The 12,112-nt window shown below is 34.9% G+C and overlaps 1 protein-coding gene across 3 annotated transcripts in view; it reads right to left on the bottom strand.

The window, feature by feature from the left end:
- Window positions 1-11,200, bottom strand: part of LOC126215150 (cleavage and polyadenylation specificity factor subunit 6-like) — an 81,018-nt gene extending 69,818 nt beyond the window's left edge. For 2 of the 3 annotated variants that reach the window (XM_049941811.1, XM_049941813.1), the window contains exons 1-2: window positions 10,924-11,200; window positions 10,559-10,837 (exon numbers count right to left, since the gene is read on the bottom strand). In XM_049941811.1, the coding sequence (XP_049797768.1) occupies window positions 10,559-10,818 (260 nt within the window). In that variant the 5' untranslated portion in view covers window positions 10,819-10,837; window positions 10,924-11,200. Of the gene's footprint in view, window positions 1-10,558 lie in introns of all 3 variants that reach the window. The other variant, XM_049941812.1, reaches the window with a different exon arrangement.
- Between the last annotated feature and the right edge of the window lie 912 nt (window positions 11,201-12,112).

The raw sequence follows: 12,112 nt of genomic DNA, 5'->3' as shown, positions 1-12,112 counted from the left end.
AAGCTTTTGTCCGGGTTTTATGCTAATATTTTTTGTCAGTAATTGTTCAGAAAGATCCAAGCCTACACTTCTCAACGATTTTTTGATGGGCTTTTTGTGTTTTTTCAGTGGGTCTACACATGTTGTTTGATACTTTTCAAAAACATTTAAAAAGTAGTAGCTGTGGTGTGAACATATATTCTTAAATTCACACAGATTAATTCCAGATCGTAAGTGGATCAAATCTTTTTCTTCCTCACTCAATTCTGATACCGGTTGTAACTTTTTTGAAGGTGTGTAGGTTGTTTGGAAACAGTCAGATTTTTTAAATAACCCTACACTACAGGTTTGAATATCTGACATACTGATTTCACTTTTGGTCTGATTACTGTTCTGGTTACTTTTATAGGATATTGGAAAAGAATCTCTGTAAACTAAGTAACAGTACTTACTGAGAGTTCGAATAAACTTAATAAAATACTATCCAAGCACTATTTAACACTGTAATAATTTTTTACTTCAAAACACAGGAGTAACAAAACAAAATCCAAGTGTACATTGCTACTCCAAGAAGACAAAAACTTATTTTTGGTGTCTAAGTCACTTGGTATTTTTTGTTTTTAAAATATAATTAATATTATTTTAAAAATTAGATAACTATTAAACAGGTTAAAAAGCCAACATAATTTTTCTTTTATCTAATAGCCTATACAATTAAGAGTATTTTAAAACAAATTTGAGCTTTCTATCAGGTCTGAGACTGTAGATATTGCAGTTTTTGTAAAACTAAACATCCGTTAGCTAAAAAAAATAAAAAACTTGTAAATTTTTTTTCATTTGGAAGATTTTAATATATCTTTATGGTAATTTTTTTTTAACATTTAGATATAATACACAAACTTATTCCAAAATTTCGTACTGATATCTTGAGTATTCTTTAATATACAAATTTTTTTAGTTGTGAGGACACGTTAAGTTACAATTTCCGACTGCTGAAACAACGCCAAATCTAAAAACTTTAAAAATTTATAAAAAAAAAACTATAAGAGATAGAGCAAAAAAATTTTACAAGTGCTTTCAGGATGATCTTCTTCTTCTTCTTCATGTGCCGTCTCCTCTAAGAAGGTTGGCTGTCATCATGGCAATTTCTGATCTTGATTTGGCCGATCTAAGGAGTTCTGACGTTGAACAGTTGTACCAATTTTTTAGATTGTCAATCCAGGATGTCCGTCTTCTACCCCTCGTTCTCTTCCCACAAATTTTCCCTTCTAGTATTATTCGCAATATTTTGTAATTTACTCCCCTAATAACATGGCCTAAATATTGTAGCTTCCTTACTTTAATAGTTTTAATTAATTCTTTTTCCTTTCCCATTCTTCTTAGGACATCTTGATTAGTAATCCTCGACACCCAACTAATTCTAAGTATTCTTCTATATGCCCACAGTTCAAAAGCTTCTAAACTGTTCATGTCGTCCTTTTTCAATGTCCACGCTTCCATTCCGTATAATAATTTTGAGAATACATAGCATCTTAGCAACCTCATTTTTGTGTTTAAACAAATGTCTCTCGAACAGAATGCATTTTTCATCTTATTAAAGATACTTCTGGCCTGTCCTATTCTCGATTTAATTTCTTCTGAGCTTTCAATCTCCTCATTTACAATTGTTCCGAGATATTTAAATTTACGTACTTGATCGACTCTTTCCCTATTGCTTGTAAGATTTTCTTGTTGGTGTGTTTTAGATATCACCATGAACTTAGTCTTGCTTACGTTAAGAGTCAAGCCAAATTCTTCACTTTTTTCTGCGACTTTGTCAAGAAGTAATTGTAGATCTTTGAGGTTTCCAGCTAGTAGTACAGTGTCATCAGCAAACCTAACATTGTTAATGTTTAGCCCATTCACTTTAATGCCAGCTATTTCATCTGATAGAGCTGCCTGGATTATGTCTTCTGAATACATATTAAACAATAAGGGTGAGAGAACGCAACCTTGTCTCACACCCCTCTTTATTTCTATATCATTCGATAATTCATTTTCTACCTTCACGGTTGCGGTTTGATTGTAGTAGAGGTTGTATATAGTGCGGATGTCTTTCTTATCAAGTGTTTTCTTTTCTAACAATTCTATGAGATGATCATGACGAACTTTGTCAAATGCTTTATTATAATCCAGAAAGCACACATATAGTGGCTGGTTAACCTCCATACATCGTTGCGCTAATATGTTAAAAGCAAACAATGCTTCTCTTGTACCGAGGGAACTTCTAAAACCGAATTGTGTTTCACTTATACCTTCTTCTACTTTTTTGTATATTCGTTGGTGTATAACTTTTAGAAATATCTTTAAGGTGTGACTCATTAAGCTTATTGTACGGTGATCATTACAAGTTTTGGCATTAGCCTTTTTGGGTAATGTAACAAAGGTAGATGTCAACCAATCCCTAGGAATAATTCCCGAATTATAAATATCATTAAACAATTGTACAAATATATCTATATGGTCTATTCCTATGAGTTTCAGGATGTCATTTGGTATCTTATCCGGTCCAGGGGCTTTTCCTGTCTTCGATTTGTTGATAACATGTAATATTTCTTCTTTCGATATGCTTGGTCCTCGTTCTCCAATCATGTTATCATAAAATTTTTGATCTTTTCTTGTGTCTTCAAATAGTTCTTTGACATATTCTGTCCACCTGTCCAGTTTACCTTTAACATCAGGAATTATTTTGTCATTTTTATCTAACAATAAACTTGTACTTTTCTTTTTATTAAGTCCAGCTAAATCTTTAACTTTTTTGTGTAAGTTGAAACTATCATGTCTTGTTTCATAACTCTCAATTTCAGAGCATTGTTCCTTGTACCATTCTTCTTTTGCTCGCCGTGTTTCTTTTCGTATTTCTGCATGTAATCTTTTATACTCACTTTCATCTCTATTTTTAAATATTCTTCTTTGTTCCATCAATTGTAATATCTTCTCTGTCATCCACTTCTTTTTCATGTTGTCGTGTTTGGTCACCATTATGTTTTTACATGCATTATTTAATGTGTCTTTTATAAGTTCCCATTTGCCATCAATATCTTCTGTTTGATTATTCTTTATCCTAACTAATTCCTTATTAATCTCTTCAGAAGTCTTTTGTTTAGTCAAGGGGTCTCTTAGAATAGTTGTATTTATATAGTCCTTCTTTTGTTTCTTTTGTATGGCTTTCAGTTTCACATGGAACTTTGCTACTAAAAGGTTATGATCAGAAAATATATCAGCACCCGGATATGTTTTCACACCATGAATAGAATTTTTGTACCTCTTGTTTATAAGTATGAAATCAATTTGATTTCTGCAAACTTCTTCATTACAGTCTCTTGGTGATTTCCAAGTATAAAGTCTTCGTTTAGGGAGTTTAAAAAATGTGTTTGTAATAGACAGATTGTTTTCCTGGCAAAATTGTGACAGCAAATCTCCTCTTTCATTTCTTGTTCCTAAGCCAAAAGGTCCAATAAGATCACCTTCACTTCCTTCACCTATTTTGGCATTAAAATCTCCCATGATGATAATAACGTCTCTGCTTTTTGAGGTTCCTATTGCTTGTGTTAATTCTTCATAAAATTTTCCTATTTCTTCTTGTTCTTTGTCGGCTGTTGGAGCATAGATTTGGATTAAATTAATATTTGTTTGTTTCATTTGTAAATGTAGACTGATTACTCTATCTGAGATTGGTAAAATGCTTTTGACAGATTTACTAGCATACTCATCTAAAATTATTCCTACCCCATTCCTGTGCTGGCTATCAGAATTTCCCGAGTAATATACTTTCATGTTGTCAATGGTCATTTCTCCTGAGTCAGGAGGATGATAAAAGAAGTAATTGTACCAAGTTTCATCAAAATCTGACATGGTTGGTGTCAAGGCCTGGGTGACTTGACATGGAATGACCCCAACATTATTTCTGCTATTCAACACAACTTTTTGCTTTCTGTTCATTAAGTATGATTCAAACCAGCTGTGTGTATAGCCTTCAATTCCATAAAACCTGAGTTTTTCTAAGAGTGTGACATGATCCACACAGTCAAATGCCTTGGAGAGATCACAAAAAATACCAATTGGCAATAATTTGTTATTTAGGGCTTGTACTATTTGATGGGTAAATGTGTGGACAGCATTCTCAGTTGAGTAACCCTTCCAGAATCCGAACTGTGACATGCTGACTAAATTATTTTCACTTAAATGTGAGACTACTCTTGAATACATAAATTTTTCAAATATTTTAGAAAATGAAGTCAACAATGAGATTGGTCTATAATTATTTATGTCACTCTTGTCCCCTTTCTTATGAAGAGGTTTGACAACTGCGTATTTCAATCTGTCTGGAAAAGGCCAAAAGGCCCCTGTGCCAGCGAAGCATTACATATATCGCTAAGGACCGGTGATGTGTGCTAGTGGTAACTTTGAATTTCATTTTGCAAAGGAACAGACCAGTTCTCAACAAAGTCAAAATGAAGAACTAGTGTATCAGTATTCCAGGATGTGGCTGATTTTACTTCTGATATGGCTTTTCTCTGAATCCTACAGATATGATGGTGAGCTATTCCTTTCATGACCCAATGCCTGACCTCTGTAATGAACTTCTCTGGCTGTACTATCTCCTTCACCAACTCTTCTCCCTCCTACAATGCATACATTTTGTCATTGTCAGTATCCTGAAGGTGTAATGCTTCAACAGTCATCACTTCAGCTCAGCACAAGGACACATCGCACACTTCTACAACCGACATTTATCTTGCGGCTCTTGACATATACACTACCGTCCACAAGTTTGGAAACACCATGCTGCGTATTACAAAGGAGCAAAATGGAATTGATCAATGTGAGTTATTGGTTAGAATATGGAATAGCAAGCTCAAATAACGGTTAATAATGACACATACAGTATTATATATATATATATATATATATATATATATATATATATATATATATATATATATATTGCAACATACTATGTATTGCTCCATTATATGTAAACCGATGTTACCTGTCCAAGCAGTTCTACTGAACATGCCAGGTGGCATGAGTAGACCGCATGGCTATGTAGAGGTACGTTGTTTACATTTCTGTTCACCTGTAGTTGCGTTTGCATGAAGGTATAACATGCCGCAAAAGTAATTGAAAATCGCCCTGAAGCCCCAGGTTCCTTACGAATAACGGGTAATGATAATCACTTTGCACCAAGAAGGCAATAGTGTCCGACAAACAGCAAAGAAACTGATGACTTCCATCAGCGGAGTTGTCAAAACCATACACAGACATCGAGAAACAGGCTCCTATGGAGATTGTCCTCACTGAGGTGTATCCAGGAAAATATCAGAACACCAGGAAAAGTATTTGGTAGTGACCAGTAAATGTAACAGATTAAAAACTGTACGTGAATTGACTGCTGAGCTAAACACAATGAGGGATACACCAGTGAGTGAGTCAACAGTGAGACGACGCCTGGCAGACAACAACCTCCGAGGTTATGTAGCAACAAGGAAACCACTGTAGCGCCCTGTTAAAAGAAGAAAATGTTTCAGTGGGCTAAGACACACCAACATTGGACAGTGGGGGATTGGGAAAGAGTCTTATTCACTGATGAATCCAAGTTCAAAATATTTGGAAGTAAACACCATCAATTTGAACACTGTTTACCCCATGAACACTTGAATCCTCAGTGCGTAATTACAACTGTAAAGCACGGAGGGGGTTCTGCGATGGTATGGGGATCCTTTGGAGGGAATAAAGTCGGAGAGTTGGTGAAAATAGATAGAAAAATGAACTGAAAGGATTATGATGCCGTTCTCCAGCGACATGCTAGGACATCTGGTTCGAGTCCGATTGGGAAAGGGTTTGTCTTGCAGCAAGACAACGACCCAAAACATACATCTCACTTGTGTCAGAACTATGTGAAGTCCCTGGAGTTTCGCAAAATATTGAAAAACATGAAATGGCCACACCAATCTCCTGATTGTAACCCAATCGAGCTGCTATGGGATGAATTGAACAGGAGGATCCGAAAACAGGAAATCATGAGTGGGGTCACAATTGTGGGAGGTCCTGCAGCAAGAATTGAGATTAATTCCAACTGAAACCTTGGCAAAACTGATGCATCGCAGGCCGAGTGTGTGCAAGGCAGTGATAAGGGTGGCTATTTTGAGGAATCTAAAATTTAATTGTTGCATCTTCCTGTGTATTATTTGAGCTTAATAAACATTTGGAAAACAACAAAATGCATTTTATACTGTATTTCCTTTCCATTGTCTATAATTACAAGGCGTTTCCAAACTTATGGAGGGTAGTGTACACAAAAGCATTAGGTCTATCTCTGTATACTTCTTTCCTGTGACACTACTTATGGTGAAACAACAAGCTTCAAATTAGTGCGGTAAATATACATGCATACTTCTTTCACAGGCTGGCAATTTACCCATTTTGGTCATGAGTAGAAGTTTGTGATATCAATTTTTAAAATCGGGTCTTCCTTTTTCATTAGGAGATCTTGTTATATATTTTGAACTTTCTCACCATTATCACTAACAGATATAACATCACCCTGGTTAGGATTTTGCCTGCTGCAATCTTTGTCATCACTTAGGTAATATTCCAGGGCAACAATAAGCATATCATCTTGCAAAGGTTGCCTGCAGTAAGAATCTGGGCATGCCCAAATACCTTTGTCATTCTTTATTTTACGATCTTCTGAAATCAAATGATGTGAGGAAGTAGGTATATATTTCTGAAACTGCTGCTTAAAGTAGCTACCTGGTATCAGGATCAGTAATTGTACCTTCTCAGTACTGGTGGCTGCTGAGATACAAGTATTTAGGTTTCGAAACTATGCATCACATTTCGTGGACATATCACTATCTTCATATGCATCTACATTATACACTTCACAAAGTTTTGAAGAAGGTTCTTGGGTGAAACTTGTTTCAATTTCTTCCATTTTTATTTTTACATGCTGTTTTCTTCTTGTGCTTCTTACCTTTTCCAGCTATTTAATGTATGCAATAGGAGCTAGAGCAGAAATGGTAACATTCAACACATCAACTACGTCACACCTAGGAATACAAACTAAGAGGGGGCTTTAATGTAAAACATCTGCCAGGTCTCCAGTACTTTGGTTTATGAGTTATATTTTTTGTTTTCTACTGTTTTAACAGTTATTTGCAAAATATATATTTCTCAAAGGGCCATACCTTTTACAAAAATTAAGATAAAGCAAAAATACTTCATTTCTTAACACAAACAATGGGAAGGACAGGATGGAATGTAACAATATTATGAAAAGGTAAGTTGCTACTCACCATATAGCAGAGATGCTGAGTCACAGATAGGCACAACAAAAAGACTGTTCCAAATAAAGCTTTGAACACATCAGGCCTTCATCAAAAATAGAACTTCCCGTCAGATTAAAAAAGTGTGTGAGACTCGAAGCCAAGACCTCTGTCTTTCATGTGTAAATATTCTACTGACTGTGTTATCTGAGCACCACTCAACTTACCCACAATGCTTTACGTTCGCTTGTGCACCATCTCCTACCATCCAACTATTTGCCCTAAAAATGGAATTCTTCATAGCATTCTTGAATGTGATCAGTTTCACAGTTGTGATGAAGTGTTTCAATGATTTAGTGCCACCTGCAGGTCTCATTTTTCCGTTATTGGTTGCATGGTTGTACAATTTCAGTCTTAGATTATTACAAAGCATCTTACAAAATTTTCGCTCATGGTACATAATACTTTAAGAGTATCTGCATTTGAGTATATTTAAACAATTTCCACCATTATTGTGCCTATTTGTGTAGGTGTCACAATTATCGTAAGATTTAAGACACCAGCCCATTAGTACGTGCGAATGTAACGGTTTTGTTAACTACATACATTTCACATCCCATTGTACTCAAAATATATGTTCCCAAAACGGAATTAGTTAAAGATGGTTAGGGTCACACAAAAGCATTAGCTGAAGACGTGTGTCCACTAGCAAGTAATTTCCCGAAGTGTGTGTAAAAAGTGTATCCCACACATCAAGTGCAGGACAAAAAAAGAGGGCAATTCCATAGTTACGGGTGTTACATGCACACACCTTAAAATCAGGAAAAATCATGTAAGGAATAATATTTATTGAATTTAATATTGAAAACTTTTAAGGCTTACATTATATTTCATGTGACAAATGTTGATACTGGAATTGTTTTATTATTCTCCTGGTTATTAATCAAAAAAGTAGCGTTACGGGTGTTACCAAAAGTAGACCTGGCCCCTGTTATGAGTTAGGGAATTCTCTAATTTCTGCAAACTTGATGAAGCCTTTATTCTTGTAAAACAACTGTTAAGAGGTATTGCCCCAAATTTTATTTTGAAATATAAATTTTTATTTTTTTGGACATCGTAACTCAGTATATATATATTTTTTTGTTATGGGTGTTACATTAAATGTTACAGGTGTTACATAGATGCATCAGATTTGATTCTTGAAGGAATAAATCTACCTCTTACAATTGCATCAAAATAAAAGAAGTACTGTAGTTTATTTGGAATAAAAGTATGTACTTAAGAAAACATATTTGAAGGATAAAGCTATTTATCACACAAAAAATTTTGTTACAATTTTATAGTACAACTAGGCCAAGATATCATTACTTACATTTACCTAATTTTGTAGGCCTAATAAATTTATGACAAAAATGTTTTCTTATTATTGATAGGTTTAAAAACTTCATTTAATAATATTTTTCAGCAACATCCAACTCAAAATTGAACTCATAGTATGAACGGTTACCTTGTTGTTTAATTTCTGGTGTTACCTTAGATAGTATTTGACTGAATTTCACAAAACAAACAACAGTTTCATCTAGTTTAAAAAGTGTTATACTTTTTCCTACTGACTTCAGAAACATTATTTTCACATCCTCCTCTTCATCAACATCACTCTGGCAGATTCCCAAGTAACAGTATTGAATTTTGGATAGGGCTGGCTTCTTTTTATCGCTTGCAATGTAAACCAAGACAAATAACCCAAATTTTAAATCAGACTTTTCAATTTTATTAGTTAGGCTTAACTCACAAGCACTTCCAATATTGTCTTGTGATTCAGATAGTGAAGCAGTCTCCTGATCAGAATCATCAGAACTGCACACTTCATAGAAGTTTATGCATCTTTTTGCATGTAATAACCAGGAGAACAATAAAACAATTCCAGTATCAACATTTATAACATAAAATATAATGTAAGCCTTAAGTTTTCAATATTAAATCCAATAAATATTTTTCCTTACATTATTTTTCCTGATTTTAAGGTGTGTGCATGTAACACCCGTAACTATGGAATTGGCCCCAGATGCACAAATGTCAGTAGAACAAAATTTGTTCCTTTCAATTGTTTGTCCTCTAATGTGGACAATACATGTGTGTCAACGTATTTCAGTTGAACATTACAATAAATCAGATATTTCCACTGTAAGGGAATCATACAAGAACAAGATTTAATGAGGAGGAATGCTCCTTTAATGCCACTAGCTGCAACATGTGTAATTCTTTTATTCATTTGTGAATGTTTTTAAACAGCCACTGTACTACAAAAATATCAATGCCGGACTCAAGTTTTTTACTGTTTTTCAGGTTAAATGCTATGTTCCTCTGCCAATGGAACATTTAAAACCTAAATTTCATACTACACTGAATTTACAGAGGTGTATATTAATTAATGTTCCTTCCAAGAGCTGACTGTGCGGCAACTGAATACTTTTTATGAAGCCAGTACCACAACTATTCCCTTTAATATTTAGTAGAGATCTATGCATGTGGTTATTTTATTACATTTTTCTTGCATTCTTCATGGAGCCATATGCTGTGAGAAAACCACAACATAAAGCAATTGATGGATTTTACGCAGCATTAGTGCAGCTCCATCACCAAACCAATTCACTGATGAAGAACAATAACTCCCTCTGCTCAACTACTTCAATATATTTTACATTATTTTATTGAAGCATACTGATAGCCTGTCTCTCCAGAAAAAGATCTCATTACACTCATAAACAACATGTGTAACGTTGAATCTGAATCTTATAAAAAGGATAACAGTTTCAGTATTTTACCCAACAATCATTTAACATTTTTGCACAAAGATATGAACGGATTTTAAAATAGAACCATGCAAAAAAAAAAAAAAAAAAAAAAAAAAAAAAAAAAAAAGGCATTTCACTGTATAATAAAATGGTACCCACATGAAAAAGGAAGAAAGACAAGAGTTCATTACTGACCCCTGGCAATGTAAATATCAAATCGGAGAGCACAAGCTCAGAAAGGACAATGACTGGAAGAAAAAAAAAAAAAAACCACGCTTCATACAAATTTTAGCCTACTGGGAACTCATCTGTTGCAGTAACCTATTATGAAAGTATATGTTTAACTGTAGTGAAACCGAAGGACGCTGGAGTTGTTACGGCTTTGTTTCAGGAAGTTCTGGATTGGTAGCATCTAAAAAAATTTACGACGCGAAAATAAAAAAAAAAAAGAATCAGCAGTTTCTTTGTACTTACTTGTTGGGATCATCTTGATCTGGGGGAGGCAGAGACGGTGGTGGACCGGACGGCAACGGCGGCGGTGGTAAAGGAACACCCAGCAAAGAGGGGGGTGGTTTGTTCATTGGTGGCAATGGTAATGGTGGAGGAATTGACGCGTTGAACTGCATACCACAGGTAGGCAACGGAATGTTGAATGCTGGCGTTGAAACAACTGGGGGTGGACTCGATGGTAATATCGGAGCTGGGTCCGATTCTCCTGGCAATGGTATATCCATTTCGACGCCAGAAGGTTATCTGAAACAGGTCGAATTTAATCCCCAAAGCACATTCTGCGTAAGACTTCTCTTCCTGTTTCCATGAGGGAGTCATGAAATTTATACCTTTCAGACTGCAAAAGATCAATATTATACAAAACCGATTGCACAGTTTACACTTGCTTTATCCTCTCCCCCAACATCGGCGCGTTTGGAAATACGTTTAGAAGACGCTACCATTTCTATAAACGGTAGCCAACTACACGTACGTGAAATACGTTCTGTATATTGTTATTCAGCTTCAGTTTCTCTAACCAAATAACAACACTAATGCACTTTTTCTCCTTTAACAAACATTAAATAACATTCATAAACAAGCACAATTCGCCATTATACTACTCAGCCATTTCAAAGATAATGTATGAGCATGAATGCCCGTATTAAAGACGTAGATCCGTAATAATTTTTTTAAACCTGAAAAAATTCTAGAACTGAAATCTTTCAAATATTTGAGATGAAGTTGAGTCAATGGAAATTAAATTATGAGAATTTAGATGTAGAATGTAAAATGTATCAAAAATAGTTTTGGATTTATCACCGTAATAGCAGTTGCCTACCAATACACCTTCGGTAGATTTTTTTTCGTGATCAGTGGTTGTTAGTAATAATAGATAATTAAGTATTAGTTTGAAGTTCAGAGTTTCATAGGTAATTAAATCATTGACCATATATCAGTTCTCACAAGGGTGCAGTATGGACGAAGACTGTTTCCCAGACATACAACGAGCAACGCAACGAAAACTTGATCATTAATCACCTCACTATAACCCTCGGAGGCTAGAAAAAAATCTGTTCCACAGAAGTAGGGCGACGAAATGGATTACACGTATAAATCACTTAAAGGCTTCAAACGCACTGAGAGAGTGTTATTAGCAGGGGACAAATTGTCGTTCGTAAACAATTTTCGAATGCAAAAAAATCGATTTCATTTTACGGTTTAGCTTTTTTGTATTTAAAGGAGGTAGATACTATATACACGTATTAGAGAAGCCGCCTAACTCACATTAAAGTACATACGATTTATGATAAGGTATCAGACACTGGGGAATTTATCAGGACGTACTGGGTTCCAAAAATGCACGATTTCCAAATTTATATGCGACGTATTGCTTACCAATACTCGCCACATTGGTTTTTTTAATACATAATAAGTATAAATAAACCTTTTGAATTGGCAGCTATTGTACTAACGGAGCTGTATGTGTACCGGTCACTTTCCTCAGTCAGTTAACAGTCCCGGAAACATTCTCAGCTC

Source organism: Schistocerca nitens, chromosome 12 (genome assembly GCF_023898315.1).
Source record: "Schistocerca nitens isolate TAMUIC-IGC-003100 chromosome 12, iqSchNite1.1, whole genome shotgun sequence".
Classification (NCBI taxonomy): Eukaryota; Metazoa; Arthropoda; class Insecta; order Orthoptera; family Acrididae; genus Schistocerca; species Schistocerca nitens.
This window is presented reverse-complemented; position numbering and strand designations above follow the sequence as displayed.